We start from the raw sequence: 22,995 nt of genomic DNA on the forward strand, positions 1-22,995 counted from the left end.
CAGCACACAGCCAGCGCACAAAATCAACTGACGAATAGACAGAAGATGTTGGCAATGAGCGAAGAAAAAAAAAAGGTGCTTTTGTTGCAGGCTAAGTGACTCACGATGATCAAAAATAGCTAGAACGTACCTGTCCTTGGAGAGGCAGGCATAATACAGTATGAAGCTAGTTCAGGTAAACTCACCTATTGCATTGCCATCCAGTCTGGTAGAACCCGTGAATATCCTAAAGCAGAGAAAGATCACAATGATTACTTAGGAGGAAAATTTCGCAACGTAAATCTGCACTTAGCAAAAGCTGATAGAAACATACACTGAGAAGGAATTATATTTTTAAAAAAAACAGACATAGGAGTCCAACCCAAGCAACTCAGTTTGGTTTTCCTGGATTTTTTTCAGTATAGAGTGACTACATTACCTGTCGACAGCTACCACCACACTCTGAGAGCTGGTCTCGCCAATGGATTCCTGAATGCTGGCAATCTGCTTACGGTCCACCGTCCCTCCGACTACAGACCAAAGCAAAGAGGATTGAGACATCTAAAAACATCATTCTTTTATGAGCATGTTTTACAGTTAGTGGAGCTGCAGCGAGTATAGTTTTGACCAATTTACTAAAAGTACTCTACCCAATGCAAAAATAGGACCGTGTATTTAGAAAGATGTCACTGACCTAGACCCAGGTACTCATCGTTGCTCTGCTCCTTGGTACTTGCGACAAAGCCTTCTTTGCCCCGCACCGTCCCTGAGATGTAGCGTGCCTTCACCCCCGTACCGATCAGCTGAGCCAGCTCCAACTGACTGATGCACTTCATGATCTGAGAGGAGACATATTTAAACAGTGACATATTTGGAGACATTGGGATAGAAATGGACATTGTGCAAATTGAGACGGAATGGAAGCGAGAGGGATATCTGCTGAGTGAGCGAAAGGGAGGAGGATATCAGGCAAGAGCCAGGAACAAAACAGGCCAAAATTTAAAGGAACGATAGAGCTGCACCAGTCTGACTCCAAAGCCCAACAAATAGACAGCTATGGGAAATATCTGCACTGCACTCCCTGAAAATCACTAAAAGCGTTACCAGGATTTTTATTGGAGGCCTCTTGTGGCTCATTGCTTGAAGCAGGAAAGGAGATACGAGGAGGATAGATAGGGTGAGGTAAGATAGTCGAGAGTTTTGTGAGGAAATGCAGTGTGTGACAGATAGGGATATCAAACCTCATGCCAGGAGTTGCCCAGGTAGTTGCCATCAGTGTGAGCCACAGTGATGAGGGTCTTGATAGTGTCGATGTTTTTCTGCTTCATTTCTGAGATGCCGGAGCTGGCTGTCAGCAGGGTGAACCTCGCCAGGGCCTGGACGTATGCATCCCTCTCCAACTGTTACAGAGATAAAAAAGACAAGGCAGTGTGTGTCAGAAACAGTGCAGGGTGAGGAAGTACACAGTAATTATTCCTCCAGCTCTGACAGCACTACCTGTATGGAGAAGATGCAAGCTATCCTGATGGCACAGCGGATGCCTTCAAGACACAGAGAGGCCACCTCGGTGTCGTCGCAGTCCTGAAGACCCACGCTGAAAGCAGCCAGGAAGGGTGTCCAGGCCAGCTGAGGAGCAACAGAAAGGAATGAGCTGTCCAATTTTCTGTGTGAAAGGGTATATGTGCCTCATGGTGCGTCTGTGTGCGTCTCCTTGTGTTACCTTGAACATGGGCCTGACGTGCTCCAGATGTGTGGCGCTGGTGAAGGGAGCCTGGACGTGGCTGACGGCCTCCATCAGAGCTTTGGCCGTTTTGGCCATCTGCTCCATCTCCACGTTGTACAGCAGACGCCTCTGCTTCTCACTCGCCACACCTGAGCGAGAGTCAACACCAGAGAGTCAAACATTACACAGATATGCCCACAAAGAGCTTTTTTACAGCAACCAAACAAGCTCAGGCAGGAAAACGCTGCAGCTTTTCATCCAACCAGCTCTGCAAACTTTCAAAAAGAAGCTCAACTATCTCGAGAAAAATGGAACAATAGGCCCCTTTATGCCTATTAAAATTTTAAAAAAGCTAATCTAAATGTTTTCCACTGAACAACTGATGCCAAATGTGAGTAAGCAAAATGTACTGTCTGCTGTATATTTTCATGACGTTTCAAAAATAGCTATAAACAGTGCATGTAACTCCTGAATGCTACTGTGATTCCTTTGCTCTGAAGATGACTTACAAGCATCTTCAGATAATCCAATCAGTTCACAGCTGACACACCTACGGGGGCTGTAAGTCTCACCCAAAACCATCACAGCAACAAAGATATCAGGTTAACGGCTCATCTCATCGCAGTGAGACTCACTCTGCTTGTTGGATTTCATGGTGAGCTCTTTCGTCTCCTTCATGGCAATCTTTTTCCCCGCGATCTCGTCATAGATGGCTGAGAGGTATTCCTCAGGTAGGTCTTTGCTGTCGTTGATGCCGCGGTTCATCTTGATGTATTGCTCTTTTGTCATTTTATTCTTCACCTTTGCAGCAGCAAGAAATATAAGGATTAAAAGCTGCTCATGCAAATCGCTCTGATTTCTGTTGCACTGGTATCTGATGGAATGACTGCTGTCCCCCCAGGGCTGCCACCTCGTTGAGGTGAGATGCTTACCTGTGGACTGTGAAGGTCTGTTGTCAACATAATGATTGAGTACGCAAGGACGTATGCGGTGTCAGCACTGGCAAAGAGGGTTTGCCTAGAAAAGTGAAGTGGCAAGTAGGGAGAGAGAGAACAGCATGTTGTCAAGCATGTAGTCCAAATCAAATTCAGCTATTTCCACAGTCAGGATCTTTCAACCAGAAATCAAAACATCTAAACTCACCCCTGATTGCACTCCAGATATCTTGCTGCAAATTTCTCCATGAGCCGGTCGATCTTCTGGGCCTCTCCAGGGAGCCGAAAGCCCTCCAAGAACATCCTTAGAGCAGAAACGAAGTCTTTGCCCTGGAAGTCCATTTGATCCACGTAGGCGTACATCACCTCCTTATTGAAACGGTCATTATCCCCGAGGAACTCTCCCACTTGGGTCTAAGAAAGGATCGTGTGGAGGTCAGTCTTGCGTTTTTTGCAAAATCATACATATGAGTCTAAAATCCTGCACCTATTATTTCCCTCTCCACAAGAGGGAAAAGCAGAGGGAGAAAATCAATTTCAGCACCACAGAAGAGCAACTTATTTGTCTGTCCATATTATTTCTTTCCACTAGAAGCTAATAAGAACCACTAACAGCAGGACCATCCAATAAGTGTGGATTGGATAAATACACGTTACACTTCCATGGTTATCCACTCTGTTTGCTGCTGCTGTGGTGCCACTGCAGCTAAGGGCCCTTGTTTCTAACAGATGCTGTGAACACTCTTCATTGCTGATTACCACTGTGCACAGACGCCCTCAAGGCTGTCCAATCAAGCCAGAGTGTGCTCCTCAACAGACTTAACATTTACTGTATAAGACTCTGGGTTAGAGTGGCTGGGTGGCTGTTTAAGGCTCGTGGACAGACATTAGATTATTGTGCGGCTTCTGTGTGGTTTGGCTAGCTGATACAAAAGGCAGAGTTGGACTGGCTATGTGTTTATTTGCCGAGCGCTTTGCTGCTTCTTCGGCTGCTATATGTCAATTTTCCCAAACAACCCCAATAAAGGTGCTGATGTTGAATGAGCCTATCTAGTTGGCCCAAAGATGGAAGCTTGACGATGATGTTGATATGAATAATGAGATAAATGCAGTAACAAACCAACGAGTGGAGATGCGGCCAGAAATGATTTTACAATTATTTCAATGACATGTTCAAATTAAAGTTCATCATAACACAAACCACAACTCCCTGCTCTCTGTTTGCCTTTACAATTACACCTGTGGTGATATTTAACATATTTTTTTTCTCAAATTCTATCTAAGAATCCCTTTAATCATTTAGATTTCTGTACAATAAAGATTAATTTCTGTTTCTTTTCTCCTCCAAACCCTCCCTTGTGCATTTTATAAAACAACACTTTCTGATTGATACATAAAACACATGTTTTTGGGGTAGAATTCACCACATCTACACTTAAAAAACTGGCACAATCTGCCAGTCTAGTAGAATAATGTTTTAGTCAGAACACCTTGACTGAGATCAGCTGTGTGATCGGTGCACCCTCACAGAGTTAAAATGTGTTGTGGCATGAGCAGCACAGTAACTCTATGTTTTTAGATAAGTCTTATTACAGCGTTTGGTTTTAGACGAGAATTCAAACAAAAACAAGGTGATTTGTTACCGAATCAAGCCTCTCTTCCTGGTGCAAGAACTGAGCAAGGTCCTCTGGGGTTGTACCCAGCATGCCTTGCTCTTGAAGGTACTGGATTCCTCTCTTTGGTTTCTTGTTGAAGCTGTGTAGAATTAAGAGAACAAAATTTCATGTAGCCAACGCAGTACCACGGTATCAACAGAATGAAAGAATGTGTGTGTGTGTGTGTGTGTGTGTGTGTGTGTGTGTGTGTGTGTCAAAACTTACAGGTCAATGCCCTGCTCGATGATCTCCTTTTGCTGTTTGAGGACCTCAAACTGCTCGGGGTTGTCAGTACCTGACATCTGGGTGCTGTAGCTGCCGATGCCAGATGAGGCTGTGGAGTCCAGAGAGTTGATGCTCCCATAGCGGTTTATGGTCTCAGGAGCCTTGGTCTCTGTGCTCTCCTGCTCTGATGGTTTCTCTTGGCCTGAGGAGCGAAAAACACAAGGTGAGATCACCCAGAAGGGATGAGTCAAAATAAACCAGCTATTTCTATTGTTACTGTGAGAAGCAACCCCCCCTCAAATCATCACAAAGATGAGAGTTTTAAATTGAAACTCTGTTGCTGGCACAAACTGAGCCTGGAGGCTTAAGAATGAGCTAACTTACAGCTAGAACTGCAGGAGAGAGACTTTAGTAATTGAAAGGGGAAACTGCAACACGGATCAAAACGACCCTGAGGCCTTCTTAATGATTGTTGTTGGCAGGGAGGGTCTGCACACTGGCGTTACTCACATGCACGGCCTAACAAACACACACTTATTCACATAGACACGCAGAGCAGGTGCAAGGCAGGGCAGGAGAGGAGGCTGTTATAAAAAGGTGGTTTAATCTAAAAGGCTCCAGGGAGTCAAAGAGGAAGCAGCCAGAATTTAGAGGCTGAAAAAGGTTCTTAAGCCTGCAGAGACGAGCTCGGGGATCTGCTGCTGCTGGAGCGGGTACACCCTGTAACCCTGTGTTAAGGCCAGGCGTCTGATTACCCATCGGAAACTCTTTAAAACATTCAGGACAGTGCCGCGGTAATGTGAGCTGGCAGTGTGCTTCCCATTCTTAGGCTTACAGAGGAGAGAGAAAAAGGTGGAGGAACACAAAGGGAGGAGGGGAAAATAAACTGAAAGTTTATGCTGTGTACTGGGGAAACACTAAATAACACTTTCCTAAAATTAAAAAGTAGCATCTTTACCCATTTAGTTCACAAGTGCTTTTTACAATTAGTTTAAGTAACTCCAAACTTGGCTTTGGTTACAATCTATTGGTGTAAGTGGGTAACAGGAAACCCTAAAAACAACACATGTTACATAATGCAAAGACTAATACATAACTGTCTAATGCTACAGACACAACAGGGCTTAATATGGACGATTCCCATCACAGCAACACATTGTAGCAAACATTTCGTACTGTTTTACCTGCTCTTGCTTTGAAGTCATCCAAAAAGGGGAGAAAAATGACACAAGGGACAATTGAAAGAATGGAGATGAATATTTTTCTATAATCCTGTTATGCATTACACTAATTCCGTGTTTTGAAATCAGAAATCATAATTGTGTGAGAAAGAAAATCCTCAACAGCTAACAGGCTAAATCTAATCTATCAAATTCTGACTGACGAGCTTCTGCTACATTGCTAATGAGTTGTCATGAGTCTTGGCAAGATAACGTCCCAGTGAGTGAATATAACTTCCTCTGCTGTTTGGCCTTGACAGTTTAGCCTGAGGCTAGCCTGTGGTTAGTTCCAAGGGCTTGTGGGATATTTATCCAGCCCTTTTGCAAAGTTGCACTTTCTCTTTAGTTTGAGCTCCACCTTTGGCAAACAACAGAGATTCTCTGGTGTGCAGAAGACGCAGGAGCCAGTCTCACACACAGGGTATGCTGTAGAAGGGCATGTCATCACAGTTCGACTTAAAGGTATCGCTCTGCTTTAGACTAAACTTTCTGGATTAGCCTGTCTGTGCTGGCCTCTGGGCAGCATCTCGCTTTCTCTTCTGGCTGGATCTGAGTTTATGAATGCTCACTTTCCCTCTCAGAGCAGTAGCTTCCCCTGATGAATGCCAACTGTCAATCTTACAACTGACTGCAGCTGGGCTGATGGATATGAGCTTCATCACTAACCCCAGTTAACCCCAATGATGAATTGCTGCCAGAACCGAGTGACCAGGGGAAAGACTAGTTATAACCTTGGCAGTCTCATCTATGACATTTTCTAAAATACAAGTTAAATTCTCCCCAGATTATTGTGGAAAAACCATTTAAGATGTATTTAAACCAATTAAGCCACCAATTACACTTCTTGTCAATAATAATACAGAATACTGTTACGTGCATCACTTTGTGCAATCTAACGAAACCCTCTTTAAATCCCTTCCAGGGACTACTACAGACTTCCCCTTGGAGTTTAATTCAGCTTTTGACAAGAGTGATGGGACGACCAGTTCAACAGTAACAGATTATTCTATGTGTAGTCTCTCTGCTTATGACCTGAGAAACATGAATTCTGGCAGTGATGTGTCTAAAGACTAAATAATTGATCGGTGTGCAGAATTAGAATGAAGAGAAAGGTCATTTCCTTGTATCTTGTATTCAGTTCAGGTATGACGGCTGCCAGATAGTCTTGATAAATTACATTCACGTTGCTATCGGTGTCTTACCGAGGCTGGTCTGGGAGTTGGGGTTGACATATTGGTCTTTACTCCACTCGACCATGCACTTCAGGATGGACACGAGACATTCAAGGCCTTTCTTTCTCAGGGTTAGCTCCTAGAGAAGGTTACAAAATCACAATGTTAACACAATAAATAATGATAATACCACATAAAATAAATTATTAGAAAGAAAAGGAGAAAAAATATATATAACCTGTAGTGGTGTTGTTCCCAGCTCATGGCCACCGCGACCCTGTGCTATTTTCGAGAGGTCGTTGACCAAACGCTCAAATATGTTAGCAGCATTCAAGTCACAATCATAGTTCACGTAGATGTCCACCACACTTTGGGCATCTGAGAGAGACAGACAGGATACAGATGGAATTTGTCAGTGAGAATCTATGAAACACATTTAAACTGTGTGTACCGCTTTTATGGAGTCTGACGCATTCATCAGAATAATTATATCCTTTATCAAAGGTTAATTATAACCATTGAATTAATTGAAACATTTAAAAAAAAAATGATGATGTAATTAAATGTTTAGCTGTGTTTTGAAGAACACCTGGTTTATGTGTACCAGAGGCTTCACTCCTAAGCCTCCATTACTGCCTCATTATCAGAGTACAGATATGTTTTAATTAGCCACAAAGAATTAGTGTTAAAGGGCTAATTTGCTTTAAAGAAATGAAAACAGTGACACAAACCTGCACATATTCTAGTGAGGGTTTGTATGACCATCCACTTGTGGTCATAGGAGCTTGTGGACGTCTCAAGAATGTACAGGAAAATCTCCTTGAAGAACACCTGCAGACAGAGACCATGTGACAGTGAGGAAAACAACTGGCACACAAAAGGGAAAACACCATCAGAACCCCCCCACATGATATCACTTCTGTAGACACAGCAAATAGAGCAGGTGGTGGTCACACATTCGAAACTCAGACAGAACAATAAACTGTAGGCAACAGAAAGCAGGTAACAGTGCGACTCAATTACACCAATGTGGAAGAATATGTGCAGCACTCTGTGAGAAACAGTGTCTCCCATATATCATTTATACCAGCTGCCTGCTGCATTGAGATGTTGGTAAAGACCGGTGGTAATAGAAAGAAGAGAGATACTGAAAAGATGAGAGCCTCCATTCTGATGTGCATCTTGTGTATTTTCTATTGGAACCAAACTATAACCTATATTGTTATGAAAAGAAATAATGATGCTTCAAGGAAAAAAAAAAAAAAAAAAACGATGAATTTATGCTGCACTCATGTGTTGAAATTAATATTTTGCACCCACCTTCTCACTTCAGTCATGAATTTCCTGTGTTTTCTTGAAAGACTGTCAACTGCCAGAAAAGGTGTGAAACTGCTGCGTGGGTGGATATATAAATAAAGCTACTATACTTAGCCAACTAGTTCATCAGGTTTTCTCTGCGTACACTATCTGAATCCAAATAGGGGAAACAGGGGAAAAAATGGAAAGAGAAAACTGAAGACAAAACATCATGGAGAGCATGGTGCTGAACAATAAGAGTAGCAGGTAACAGTTATCAGAAGGAAAGTGTGTATTGTTTATTGGATGGCCTTCACTGTGTCACACTAAAAGCTTTCCAGTTGAAAATTTTTACATCTTATGGTTTCACCTAATTGGGGTGTATTAAGATTGCCACTGTGACGAATCTGTCTGTCATTACCTTTACACTTAAAGTCTGGGAGGCTGACAACAGAGACATTTTATAGATAAGCACAAAATGCGGAGGTGAATACGTTACCTCGATTTGCATCTTGAGGTGCGTCTTGAAGTGGGAGAGCAGAGTGAGGAAAATGGATAGTGAGAGTTCGAAGACCTCAGGCACAGAGGAGACGCCATTCTTGGACAGGGCCACGCACAGGTACTGCTTGATGGCGTTGATGAACATCTCGTTGGTCTTGAAGATGGGCCCGGCGTTCTGGAGGATGGACAGCAGCAGCTGGAGGGACAAGACCTTCGATCGCAGCTCGTGGGACCTGAGGAGGTTCAAGCGAGGGGTTTCAGCAAAATGAGGGAGTGTCTTATAATTATTACACTTACCCATGAAAATAAAAACAGGCAAAAGAGACAGTGCTGGTAATGATGTGAAGTTCAATAGATTATTATCATAAAGTCAGGCTGAATATTTTAATGTAATGTATTTTAAGGGAAGGAGATGACACAGTAACAGAAAAAAAATATGGACTATGTGTATTTTTGTTTGTTAGTGCATAAATTGTAGCTCCATGTCTGTATCTTTGGCTGTTTACTCTACTGTGTTCCCTAACCCTTTGAAAATGAGGCTGGCTGCTGCATAAAACAACTTAAAGGATTTTTACCAGCCATCTGCTCAAGACTCTTAGAACACATTATCGAATTTGATGAGCATTAACATTTCAGGCATACTAACAATAAAAAAAAAAGAAAGTAGGCTCACTTAAACCAAATACTTATAAGTGAAATGATTTGTCCTTCAAGCAAAGTTACACCTCAAAGAAGCAGCAGTGTAATGCACATCGCATCATACCGTGTCTCTCCATCAGAGAGTTACAATCTTCAACAGCCTTCAAAGAAATGCTTGGACAACTAAATCAAATCTCCTCGGCGTGTGGAGCCTCAGCTTGTCTGAACTGTTTTTCTGCAGCAGCAGGACAGAAAAAAAAAAAAAAACCCATAGAGCTCAAAAAAAACATACTTTCAGCTACTTTATATGCTGAGATTGGCTGCTTCTCTGCAATGTCTTCCATCTCTGGCGAGCAGACAAAACAGGATTTATGTGGCACAACAAAAATGTGTTTCTACTTTTTGCACTGCAAATGGTCACAAATATGGACATTTTTTTGCCAAGGACAGGAAAATCTGACACTTTGTCACTCAAGTTAGTAAAATGGTCATGATGAGATGAGACAGCAAACTGACACGCCTTTACATGGTAAATGTGCACACACAAAAAAAAGGGGAAATGATATAGGATTATACTAAACTATAACAAAAACCTTACAGTAATTGTAACAAAAATTATATTTATCTGAAATTATACAATTTGAAGTAAGGGAATTATTAGTAATTGTTCTTATCAAATGGTCATTTGCTGATGAAGTCATGATAAAAAAAAATGCAACAATAAATCTCAATCCAAGGGTTGTATAAAACACTCGAATGGATGACACAATGCTTGTTAGTTTTGCGCATTCAAGCAAATCACTTGTGGTGCGTTATAGAGATTTACATGTTCATTTATTGTTCTATTAACAACAAGTAACAAGTTCCGATTCTCACTTGTCAGTATCTTTGATAACCAACATATAATTTGGACACAACAAAGAGGGAATTACATCAGCTTTGATAAAATTCGGGCGTAGCCATGGTTAAGAGGATGTGTCTATATTCAATATGTGTACAACAATAATCCTTGTTTGGATTTGAGTGCCTGAATCTCCCATTTGACAACACAGGTCAGTTTTGTACATTTTGTGCTACAAAAAATAACCTCTGATGTCCAACAGAGTAGAAGTGTCTCTGGAGGGTAGAAGTGTTGTTTCTGATCGACCATGAAGATATAAAGTAGTTACTGATAGTTAAGGTCACAATAATGCAGCGGTTCAGCCTGTGTGCGGTACACAGTGGGAAACATCAGGCAGAGCAGCCTTGGTAGAAGAGTAAAAGGTTTGTCTGGCACTGACATGGCACATCAGTGCTGAGGTAATTGACATGGCCTTCATCAGAAAGACAGACAGACAGACACACAAACACACACACACACACACACACACACACACACTGCTGCTTTGCATTTATACCACATTCATTTTGAAAGCTATTCAAGTGCAGGCTGAGCTAACATTTTGCCAACAGACATAAAAAATGGAAAAGATGAAATAGATTTTAAAAACGTAAACAAACAAACATCAGAGTCACACAGCAGACACTATGTGAATTGAGTTATACACAGAAACCAGATGCAGGAAATCCTATTTCACAAAAGATATTGCTATCAGGACAAGGCAATCAGATGCCTCTATTTTGGCAAACAGAGCATGGCCAGAAGAAATATTGACTGTTGGCAAAATCAGATTATTTGTGTCCCCTTTATGCTGCTTTGAAAAAAAAAAGGGAAACAGTTAAAAGGGGATTCTCTGCTTCATGAAAACAGGAAGTGATTCATAAAATGTTGAGCAATGCCTCATTGTCTTCTTCATCACCATTTCTCAAAATACTACTATCAGTGAGGCACTCCTCATTTCAAACCACGATATATGTCTATTCTTACAACAACACACTCATAACGAGGACTAGCCATGTTTTTTTTGTTTTTTTTACTCTGACTTGACTAACATATATTCACCAGCTATACAGACACCTAGAAAGCTGGAAAATATCCAAATGACAAAATCTAAAATGATGATTACAAGTTAGTGACACAAATTATGCCATTTATTTTGTTTCCTCCACTGTAAATTGGGTTATACTGTATGGAAGCGACATGAAGTGGAATCTCTGATCTTCACTGTCTTTAATGTTTAGGCAAGTAAAGTAGCAATGAGTAAAGGACAGATTAACATTTGGTGTTAAAGGTTTGTTTATAGGAAGGGATGCACCCATGTTGTAACTCAGAGGTAGCACTACAACTACTGATAATTTTTCATCATTGATGAATCTGTCACTTAGTTTCCTGAGTAATTGATTGATCTTTAGAATATTAGAAAATACTGAGAAATCTGCATTACAGTTTCCCAGAGCCCAAGTTTAAATTGGTCAAATTTGTTGGACCAACAGTTAAAAAAAGCAAAAATATTCTGTTTATTATCAGAGAACCCGCAAATATTCACATCTGGAACCAGTTAAGTTTGGCTTTTTTGCTTAAAAAATTGCTTGATTAATCGCTTAACAAAAATGTTGCAAATAAATGTTCCTTTCAGTCGACTACTCTTAAATATATATATATATAAATCCAAAGCAATTCTTTTTTATCGCCGGAACGACTGATTATCAGATAAAATAGTCAAGCAGGAAAAGACTTTAACTAGCCAATGGAAATTATTCCTTGTATGAATTTGGGAAGTGAATCCATGATGTTGGAGACAAGGCGCTTCCTTCCATTGTCTAAAAGTGTATTTCTCTCACTTTTTGTGCACAAGACACATAGACACTTAGAAACAATCCATGAAATTTAAGCTAAAATACTAAACGAAATAGAGTCAATTAAATCCCATTCTTGCACACAACATGGAATTAATTCTTACTTAGGATCAGGTGGTCCATCTGACAGTGGCTTCATCGACAGTTTGCAGAGTGAGCGAAAGACGAGGAAGGCATCTTTCTGGAGGATGTGGGAGAATTTAGCACCAGGCGGCTGGCCCGGTGCTGCTCCTGATTCCTGCACGGCAACAAAAACAGGAAAGTCAGCGTGCAGTTAGCAACATCTTCTTCCACTGAATCTCACATCCTCCAGCCTACTCAACATAAACAGTGTGATTACAAGCTCCCACATCTATTAGTTTTGTTTAACCGTGATCACCCAGGAGTGCAATCAAACATAATTGCAGAGTTCATATATAGCTGAAAAGATGGATGATTACATAAGACATTCCAGGAAATATGCTCACTTTAATTACAGAACTTGGCTTTAGTGGCCCTAGTGTGTTGACAATCTTTGTCATTATTTTGTCTTTTGATTAAATCAAGTGGTTAATTTTCCTCTGGCTCTCAACCAGTACAGCTCGAAAATGTCACATCATACAGGAGAAATTAAATAGTTTTGAAGACGGTTGAATTCCAGCTGACACTCATGAGAAATAAATATGAATGCATATAGAAAGAGAAAGATTTATATTCAAAGCTAAATGATTTCTTGTGTAGTTTTACTTGCTCTTAGTGAGAGTGGATCTCACTCGCCCTTGACTTAAATGTGTATAAATCATACTTTGTTTCCACAACCCCTGGTCCGTCCTTCACCTGAGTGTCATTGGATGAGACAGACAGCCTGTCATCAGGCAGCGAGGGGGTGAAGCTGGCAGAAATAGGCGTGCCGGGGATCCCGTTGGCATGGACGTGCTCACTGTCACTACCCAGGGTGCCCTCGTCCTCCAGAGAGCTCTGTGTGCCCTCTGTCACCGCTTCAGCCGGCTCCGACTCCGCAGGCTCACCCTCACCACCAGACTCCTTGGTGTCAGAGCAGAGGTTCGCAGGGTCCAGGCAGTGTCCTGTGGTGATGATGGAGCAGGGAGGAGTTAGATTGACAAGGGTGACTCAATGAACTTGAGCCTCAATATGTGGATATATTTTTAATTCATCCTCCACCAGGACCGAATGTTTTATGCTTGGCAAGGCAACATTAAATTGTCAAATCTTACTCTGGAGTTTTGCATGACGTTCTTGTCAAGTACAAAGAGAGAAAATTACAGTGGCACACTGGCCAGACAGCGTGTTCAACAGCATTCTAAGGGAACTTTCAGGTTAAGAAAGGATACCAGAGTGCGTTTCTGTTCAATGTTCTTCGCAGCCTGTTCGTCAAATTGCTGCTCAAGGGTAAAGTGAATTGAAAAAGGACGCCAAAGCACTCTTCTATTGTGTGTTGTGAGTTTATGTAATTTTTTTTTTTTAAAAGATACAAGAATTTTTTTTTTTTTACTTTTATACACAAAGAAAGACTGCTATGCCTTCTTTTTGTCAGCATCTGAGGGAACTTCAGGGAGCTTGACTTGACCTAAAATTATAGTGTTGCTTCCCAGGAACGTGGGCTGTTATTTATTTACAGAGGGCTGAGTTTAGAGATTTTTGTTTCTTTGCCTTTCAGACACAATCTGTACCCAGAGAGGTGCTGGGGCACCGGTCTGGAAACAGTTTGTCTGTCATGTAAGGTGCAGCTTGGATAATCTGCAATGTGTCTCTTTTTTTTTTGCATATGCATTAAAGAAACAGATGTGCAAATAATGAGAGGAAAAATTATACACTGGGCTACTTCTTCAGATGAGCTGCATTTGCATGAGTCAGTTGTGGATTTGCACAGGTATTTGGTGGGGAAGTGAAAATTCAAATAATCTGTATTCTACTGAAATGTCACAGTCAGCAAACAGAGTGAGCAAACAAAAAGGTGCACACAGGAGCTGCCCTGAACAAAGACAAGAGAGGTAACTGTGGCTCTGGTACTTCAACTTGTTGTTCATTGAAATTGTAATGCAATTACAAAAACAAGAAGCCACTGACTTGATAGTAACTTGGGTTGTGTAAGTACATTTTTCTTTTGTACTTGTGATTTTATTTCTTTAACAATCAGTTTAATGACTCCTACAGCATGTGCCTATAAATAAAAACAATTATGATTTGACTATACTATGACTATACGTTTTTACTCAGAGCACACATCAATTTAAAAATAGTTACATATAGGACATGTCTCACCTCCTGCAACAGTATTGACAACCTCCTGCAGAATACTCTGGACTATTTCCTGGGCTTTCTCCTCATAGTTCGGAGTCCCCTCCTCCTCTTCACCCGCCTCTGGATGCTGCTGTGCTGCTGCATCTGAATAACACACACATAGTTTCAGGGGACACACATCATCCTTTCTATGTAACTAAAATAGTGCAAAATGCAATCAACAGATCTATTCTGCTACAGGCATAATGCTTTCTGGGCCAGTGTGCATAAAATTACAGACTCACTGAATTACTTTTTTTAGTTTTTTATTCTGCTCCTTATATTCTCAACCAGTTCTCTCAATGAATTTGGTATCAAATGTTTCACAATAGTAAACAATGGTTTTGGCTGCTTAATTTTCTTTGAATAAAACTACACAGATTGTGAAAGTGAAGCTTTTAATGTGCGTATTCAGTGTGTTCATTATGACCCTTGATGTTTCTATCGGAAAATATGCCAGCAAAGATATGCAATATTTAAAATATATGATCTTAAACATCTCTGTTTATGAGTGTGAAGCCCTAATAAATTTAAAGTCACTGTGATAGTGTTTGACACTGAGTAATGTGATTTTCATTTGATGTGACGGTCATGTGATGGCCGAAATGATGGGATTTTTTTCACTGGTTGAAATTTTATCCTCGTCTGCTGATATAATGAAAAGTAAAGAAACGAAATTTTCTGGTATTCAAAAATACAAGAGAATTAAAATAAGCCCCTTTAGGCAGACTTACTCTGTGCTGCTGCAGTAGCTTGGTCTGCCTCAGTCTGTTCATTTTCAGCCACGCAGAAATCAGAACCATTTTCTGGATCAGGGCTCTCATAGACAGGCCCCTGCTCCTCCTGCTCTCCCGACACAGACCTGCTGCTGCCCTCCGGGGCTGGTGTCGACGGGGTGGACGGGGTGGATGGGATGTTGACGCTGGGGGTTGGAGGGGTGACGGGCCCGTTGGCCTCCTGGGTTGGACCCTTGGCCGGCGGGTGGATGTGAGTCTGGAGCTGAGGGGAGTCTGGCTCAGTGTGCTGGGTGACCGGGGAGTGCTGCCGGTGCCGCTCTCTCTCCAGCTGCTTTGCTTCCTGCAGCTGTGGGAGGGGGTGGGGAGTGGGGGGGTGGGAGTACACACACATTCAAAAAAATAAAAAACAAAACAGAACACACATCCACAGACAGCACACACAAAGAACGGCAAAAGCATTCATAGAGAACAGGCACATGCAACACACACGTACGCACACAGAGAAAAAGACAGGTTAAGACTGTATAAACAAACTCATAACAACAATTACAAGTCTGAACAACCTGTCTAGATTCCCTGAGGGCTGAGTGAGCCCACAGCAGAGCCACAACACTTCCAGATGTGAAAGCAGAGAGCAAAAGACAGCTATGGGTCTATTTTTCAAAACTCTTTGTAACATCAGGAAGGTATGAGCATATATTACATGTGTGCTCTTATGGTTATGTATATGAATATGCACTCATTGAGAAGTAGGCCATGCCACAACAACACCAATGAGACAAACTTTGTGGAATCAATTCATGCTGGCCCGTGTGGACTGGCTCTATTTCAATCTGGTAGCAGGAGGTATTTCTGGTGGAAAATGGCTCATACAGCCATGTCCTGACTCCTGGCTGATGCGGCATGACTGACATGTATTACCACTGCTTCATATGGGGAGTGCTGGAAAGCGCTGCTATGCTTTAGCTTGGTAGGTCATGAGCTAAAAGTGGGTCACAAGAAATTTGCACGTGGTTGTGGCGCGCTGTTAGTGAAAAGTGTGTTATTTCAGGTAGCAGATTGCCACATGGCAGAGGTAAAGTTTGGTTTTGAGGAGAATAAAACTATCTCTACTTCTAATCTCTGCTGGTTATAGAGGAAAAAAGTACTTTTATGCACAGTTACACAGTCATAGCAAACACCAATACAAGTTCCAAAAACAGAGAGCAAACAATTACAAGCAGTGGAAATTCTCTCAGCCAAGATAAATTAACAACAGCCCATGGTGCATTTTCAATCCAAGTGCATTTGTATATTTGTTGGGCGTTAATGTTAAAAATTAAAAATAAAAAAAAGACTTGAGTGACTCAAAGAGAAAAAGCACAGTAACTGAAGAGAGACATGGGTTACAGTTGGAAATATAAATAGTGTGACACATTTACAAACCAATGGTGATAGATGGTGATCCTTCAATCTAAATCAGACTTGCTTTGAAATTCATAGCTGTAATTCACAGTATAAATCTGCCAAATGCAGGAGACTGACAGCCAATGTGAATCTGTTTCTGTAGTCTGTCTCATCTCCCTTTCTAGCCACAGGACACAATTATACAATCTGTTTTATGACATTCACAGAAAGTTATTTTCTCTCACTGCATTTCATATCTACTTCATACACAAACTCCTTCGTTGCGGTTTGTTATCTTCCATCAGAAGATTTAGCCTCCAATTAAATGATGCTGCTGTTGTCACATTTAAATGTAAACACCTAAAGTCAATGACAAAGTATTCTGAATGCAACAATTAGTATTGAATATGAACAACAGTAACAAGGCCAGACAAACACGCCTCGACTGGAGGGGACAGGCGAGGCAGCACAGGCAAACTAAGCTCATTATTTAAATGCCACCTCAGTCGGATAGTGAAGGCCGTGTGAGAGTGAGCGAGACTAACCCTACGTGTGCATGTGTGTGTGATCATACCATGCTGAGCTGCAGCCAGGAGGATACATCTACACACAAACACAGAAAGTGGATCTCCCAGTGCAGCAGCACAACACTATGCAGGCAGTGACAACACAACAATAGGCCACTGCCTCAAAGTCTGCCTTGTCTCTATTGCTACCACTGACTGTTCTGTTATACTTCTCTGTCTATGTCTGACTCAATACTAGTTGCTCATTGTTCTAAAAGAACTTTGTAAGGCCTTTGGAGAAAGAAAATATACAAAAAAGCTGCCAGGGATGAGGCAGGCGTAGCTGACCTATGATAAAACATTTACCACGCCCAGGTGTGACTTTAAACTAAAATGTAAATTGGTGCAGGAAAACGAGATGATTTGTAGGCAAGTCAACAAAAGCCACGGCAAGCATATGGTGGAAGAAATACACAGCATACCTGCTCCTGTGCAGTGTAGGAGCAAAGGAAGGAAACGGATGAGTGCATGAATGAATGAGGAAAAAGCTTAATGCGCAAATACAGATACACAGAAAAGAGTTTAAGAGTTCGGATCAGGCAAGTCACGGCAGTCCTGCACGCTTTACCTGGCGGTCACGCTTTCTGGAGGCCAGAGACCAAGATAGCTTGTGATTTGTAAGCTATGTGTCCAAAAGGAAGGGAGGGAGGCAGGTGAAGAGGGGGAAAGTGTCATTCAAAAAGAAAAAAATGACATTAGAGCAAGCTTTTTTTTTTTTTTGAAGGCAACACCTAAAATGTCCCTCTGGACGTAAAGCAAACAGATTTTAATTAAATCAGGAATATGCGGTTTGAGTAAACCGATCAGGCAGAAACCTTTCCCACAGAATATAATGACTTTCATTATATTACAATCTAATCTGAATCCATGCCAAAATAGCTTTACATATTGGTAATTTGTTGCATCATTTTAAAACTGCAACCTCGTTTTTTTTGTTTTTTCTTAAGTCTAAGAATTGCAGTTTGTGATTGAAGAAACTGCTACACTGGCTTTATCTGCTTTCGTCAGTGTATTATTTCGTCAGACAGTGACTGCCCTCTCTCTCATGTGTGTCTTTCTATGTAAAAAAAAGCATTCAGTGTTATAAGTGAATATACTTATGAGGGTAAGACATACTGCTTGATTCTCCATGCGTGCAAAGATGACGTTGAGCATCTGTGTGAGTGTGGCCTTTGCTGTGGTCTGGTTGATGAGGTTCTTGCTGGCCAGGTAAATGTTGTAACAAGTGCGGACGGCCTGCAGGACGGTGCCCTCATGGATTTCTATGTGCTGAGAGGTTACCGCTGTCAACAGAGCCTGAAAGAGAGCGTAAAGAAAGACTGTGTAAAATAACAAAAAGTTACCTAATTAGCATAAATATATATTATATATGGAGATACATAAATTCTTTTGGACTCACATGATAATAAACTAATATAAACAAAAGAAGGACTTTTCAGGGATATTTACATTTTCCATTTCAAAATTTCCTCAAATTTCATTTCTTAAAGCCTCATGGAAAAGGTGATTCTTTCCATTACAAAGATTTCATAAACAATATCATATAAACCCTCTATAGATGGGGAGTAAATAGTCACATTCGCTATCAACATTGCTTATCCACCTCGGGTGCAAATATCATTATTGGCTACAGACACCTGGAAACAAATTTGCCTAAATTAAAATGTAATCCGCTAATAAAAACATTTTATGTTCTTGACCTAGCATCTGTAACATTATTATCCTGAGTGATCCACTGACATAACACTTCAATAAACATTGCAAACTGCAATGGACTTTCCTTTTCTGGTCCCTCTTTCCAGACCAACATTCGATATGGCTCCATTTATTTTTATTCTTGCTCTTGGGTTATTATACAATACTTGAATAGTTTTAAAAATAAAATTTCTGTATTTATATTCATATTGACTCAATCAAAAGCTTCTTCTGTATCATGGTTCAATAATACTGTCTGGAGTTTATAACAAAGTGGTTATTTTTAACTTTTGAGCTATGAGCTATGGGGTAAAATTTCTAACATGAACCTCCACTTGCCAAATGTCAGTATGTCTCTAAAGCCTCTTTGACACGTGTGCTTCACTTCATAAATGCTGTGGAAACTTCACATGACCGTGTCATGTTTAAAAAGCAGCCTGAAAGGTTTCCCAAGTCCTTCTAGTAGTTCTTCTGCTCAGGACCTGGTAACTTACAGCTCTTACACTCTTACAGTGTCAAACAACATACATCAATCACATCAGCCAAAATGTCAAATTATACGAGATATGTGATCATAGTTTTTAAAAACATTTTTCCCCCACAGTCCAACAACACAAAGGATAGTTCACATCTCACTGATAATAAAATTGATGAACAAATTTCATGCACAAAGAGGTTTTTACAGCCTGTGGGAGGTTTGAAGCTGCTACCCAATAATGCCTATTGTCGGCAGTCAAGCTTTGAGGATAAACAGTCAATCAACACTAAAATAAAATCAAAAATGTATCATTCAGGCAGAACTGTGAGTGCTCTTCTACCTTGGCAGCAAAAATTTTCAACTAATTTTTCAGCAGTGACCACAAAACAAACAAATGCGATGCTGCAGAAAACGAGGAGAGAAGCACACCTTAATGATCTGTAGCTGAACGCCCTCATCAGTCTGCGGACCTTGGAAACAAGCGCAGATGGTTTCGATGATCCTGTCGATGAGCTTCTTGCCTGGGGCCGTGCTGTCCGGGGCGCTCCCTGTCAGGTGGCCATACGCTATCAGCTTCTACAAGTCGGATACACATGCAAACACAATGTAAATACACAGGCACATAAGCACACTCACGTACACACACAACTTGTGATGACTGAGAATATGGCCTGCTAGCCATTATATTGTTTGTTGTTTATTACCATTTTCCACATAATGGCCTAAATGAGTTTCCATTAATGTTTTTCCATCGACTCCGCAAAATGACTTGTGTAAGATCTTCAAAGATATTGCAAACGAAGAGCCTAGCATACAGCGGTCTGGCATATAAAACACTCATGCAAACATTTGGGGGTATGCGGTCCAACTTGTCCTGCCACTGACCTGTAAACAGTCGAGCGAGGTGATGACAATGCGGGGACATTTGGACTGACATGCCAGCTCAAACGGCAAGAAGTACTTGTCGGCTTCAATGAAGTTGGTCTTTGATTTGATTGGCGGTAAAGTGCTGGAACCAGATTTGCCGTCTCCACTGGGGGGACTAGAGAGGAACAATACAGGGGGAAAAAAAAAGAAAAGAAAAGAGATACAGACTGTGAGACAAACACAGTGATCACACGGTCCAGTCCGTCAACTGGAGTCACTGGAAAAGAAGCAGAGTTCAAAAATCGCACTGACAGACTCACACCCCCCTTTGACATCCAGGCATGATTAACAGTGCATGAAGAAGTTAGTGCTAAGAATGGTATGTTTAATTGTACAGAACAGACTCATCCACAGCTCGTGCAGGACATTAAACCTGCTCAACCTAAAAACGTCTTGCCCTGCATTCTGTTCCTCAAGGGAAAATGCAGAGTAACAAAATCTTTATTACACTGAATTTAATACGTGTCTGACTACTTCAAATTTTTGACTACAGCTCTCAAAGGGAGGGGTAGTAACCCCAGAGGTTTGTTATCCAGGCTCAGACTTTGCCATGTGTTCATGCTGACGAAGCATCTCCTGGCCTCGGAGTACTAACTATACCTTAAATCAAATGATACGGCTATTTTCTTCTGAATTTTTTAAAAGCGCAGAGAAACAGACATAAAATATGGACCATTGCTTTCAGCAGCCATGTGTCTACAGCATCCCCAAGCACAACCACCACACCCAGACTGCACTTGCTGGAACAACAGAGGAACAGGAAAAGAGGGAGAGGGAGGGAGGGAGGGAGGGAGGGAAGGAGGGAGGGAGACAGATAGAGAGGGAAGGGTTGCATTGTTTATGCCTTGGCAATGAAAAAGGATGACTTCAGCTCTTTTTAGAGGGACGACCTCACTGAGTATAGCAGGACACCAACATAGAGAGAAATAGAAGAAGAGAGATGAGGTGCCTCGTAAAGGAGGGGAGGGGGTTGAAAATATTATAAAGGGGGGTATTTGGAAACAAAAAAGGAAACAGACTGTGAATAACAGGAATTAAGGATGAATTAACAGAAGAAACAAGAAATCATAGAGACAAATAGAAGAAGGGAGGAAGGTTGAAGAGCATAGTAAGGAAGGGAACAAAAAAAAAAAATTATTACTACAGCTGTCTCAAAACAAAAGAAAGGAGTTCGTGCGGGAACAAAAGATAAGGCACGAACACCTAGAATCTTTTAAACAGCTTTCTCGCCATTTTCAAAACCTTTTCAACAACACCATCAAAGTGGAGCTGTGATTCAGCAAAGAGCATCCACTGCGTCGTCTCACGAGTATGGTCTGACCCAGCCTCCATCTCTCTCAGCTATTGTGTTGTGTGTCTGCAGGGAGCACTTCTCCTCACGCTTATTCCTGGACTCCCTGCTTAATGTCAGCTGGCCTGCTATCTCCCTTATAATCAGCCCGAATGTCGGACTTAGCCTGCTTCTAAAACATAATATGGACATTAATTTGGTTTTAGTCAGACAGCAAGGTGCGCATCCCTGACTCAGTAAATTAATATAATATGAAATGTGATTAAATACAATTTGCTATTTGGTTATAAGAACACTGATATGTGTCTTAAACATTGAGCTTTGACTGTTTATCCTTGTAAGCAGCAGTTGACAGAAATTCTAACCATAAAGCCTGTCTTCTCTCAAGGTCCACTTACTCGCTTGGTCTGGAGCTTTTGAAGGTACTGTATCACATGGTCTTCATCAGTAGTTAAAGTTTACTTAGCTGACATGGAATTTCAGAAAGGATAGTTTGACATTTTTGGAAATATTTCTTTTTCAGGTAAGATGAGAAGATCAGTACCACATGGGATCTCCACTGGTATCTCTGCAACTTGACAGTGACAAAAGGACTCCAGGGGGTTATTGCTCCTGGCTAAAACAGCACATAATACCATCACCTGTCCATTTTACACTTCAGTTTTTGGACAGATTCAATAAACAAGATATGACATGTTAACTACTTATTCAAAGGACACTTTGAACCGAGCCAAGCTGGTTGTTTCCAGGAGGTGGAGTCCTAAAAGTGCTCAGGAGAAAAGCTTGAACATCTACAGTTCCATGACAACAGAGCAAACTTCATATGCCAATGAGTGATATGGTTGAAAGCTCCAGAACAAGCGAATAAGTGGACCTTGAGTCTAGATTGTTTTGGAGATGTTAAATACTTCCTTTTCCAGGTCTTTAAGTGGTGTTACAGTTCAGTTTACATTTTCTAGATGTGTAGAGAGTGAGTGTTCTAGCTCAGTTAAATAAACAGTAAATCTTTTCACTTATTTGGCAATCATATTCACTTTAATATGATGTAGCCATTTTTTTTTTTATCTACCAGATAAATGTAATCTACTACATCAACATGATCAACTGATATCACAGAGAATCTGTTATATCAAACTATATATTTCTATAGTGAGCTAAAATTACATATACTGTGACAAATAATGCCCACCAATATGTTGGGATTTTAAATCTGTCCTTGTATGCTATGCTACACAATGATTGCACAAAAAGAAAGAACTTAAATAGGGCGGCAGGCTGACAAAAAAAATGTATTCCTGAGTGGAACTGTGGGACTACTGCATCTACATATGATGGAAAATAGGTTAGAGTTGTAAAATACCAGAGATGAATCCAAAAGCAGCAGCATTTGTATGAGTTGGGTGTGGCTGATCATAGCTTCTACATCTATCTATCTTTGATCTAGAAGTCCTAACCTTAAGGGTATAATTTGGATGAAGTCAGTTACTGGTAATGCTAATTTGGAGAGAATGGAAAATCTGGGGAGATATAATGGGCATTGAAAAAGGGCGGGGG

General features: G+C 41.1%; 1 protein-coding gene across 1 annotated transcript in view; it reads right to left on the reverse strand.

Moving 5' to 3' along the window:
- The window catches only part of arfgef1 (ADP-ribosylation factor guanine nucleotide-exchange factor 1 (brefeldin A-inhibited)), a 51,058-nt gene that overhangs the window by 10,565 nt on the left and 17,498 nt on the right, over nt 1-22,995 (reverse strand). Inside the window, exons 3-26 of the mRNA XM_087176847.1 lie at nt 20,109-20,265; nt 19,653-19,799; nt 18,167-18,346; nt 17,619-17,672; nt 15,096-15,444; nt 14,344-14,466; nt 12,898-13,145; nt 12,186-12,319; nt 8,705-8,939; nt 7,641-7,740; nt 7,148-7,287; nt 6,940-7,048; nt 4,518-4,719; nt 4,281-4,392; nt 2,846-3,051; nt 2,635-2,719; nt 2,338-2,503; nt 1,700-1,851; nt 1,477-1,605; nt 1,221-1,379; nt 674-818; nt 419-509; nt 186-226; nt 7-27 (exon numbers count right to left, since the gene is read on the reverse strand). Of these exons, the coding sequence (XP_087032973.1) occupies nt 7-27; nt 186-226; nt 419-509; nt 674-818; nt 1,221-1,379; nt 1,477-1,605; nt 1,700-1,851; nt 2,338-2,503; nt 2,635-2,719; nt 2,846-3,051; nt 4,281-4,392; nt 4,518-4,719; nt 6,940-7,048; nt 7,148-7,287; nt 7,641-7,740; nt 8,705-8,939; nt 12,186-12,319; nt 12,898-13,145; nt 14,344-14,466; nt 15,096-15,444; nt 17,619-17,672; nt 18,167-18,346; nt 19,653-19,799; nt 20,109-20,265 (3,485 nt within the window). The remainder of the gene's footprint in view (nt 1-6; nt 28-185; nt 227-418; nt 510-673; nt 819-1,220; nt 1,380-1,476; nt 1,606-1,699; nt 1,852-2,337; nt 2,504-2,634; nt 2,720-2,845; nt 3,052-4,280; nt 4,393-4,517; nt 4,720-6,939; nt 7,049-7,147; nt 7,288-7,640; nt 7,741-8,704; nt 8,940-12,185; nt 12,320-12,897; nt 13,146-14,343; nt 14,467-15,095; nt 15,445-17,618; nt 17,673-18,166; nt 18,347-19,652; nt 19,800-20,108; nt 20,266-22,995) is intronic.

This window comes from Seriola lalandi, unplaced genomic scaffold (genome assembly GCF_002814215.2).
Source record: "Seriola lalandi dorsalis isolate HSWRI2012SDOR001 ecotype SW California unplaced genomic scaffold, Sedor1 jcf7180002054570, whole genome shotgun sequence".
In the NCBI taxonomy this organism is placed as follows: domain Eukaryota; kingdom Metazoa; phylum Chordata; class Actinopteri; order Carangiformes; family Carangidae; genus Seriola; species Seriola lalandi.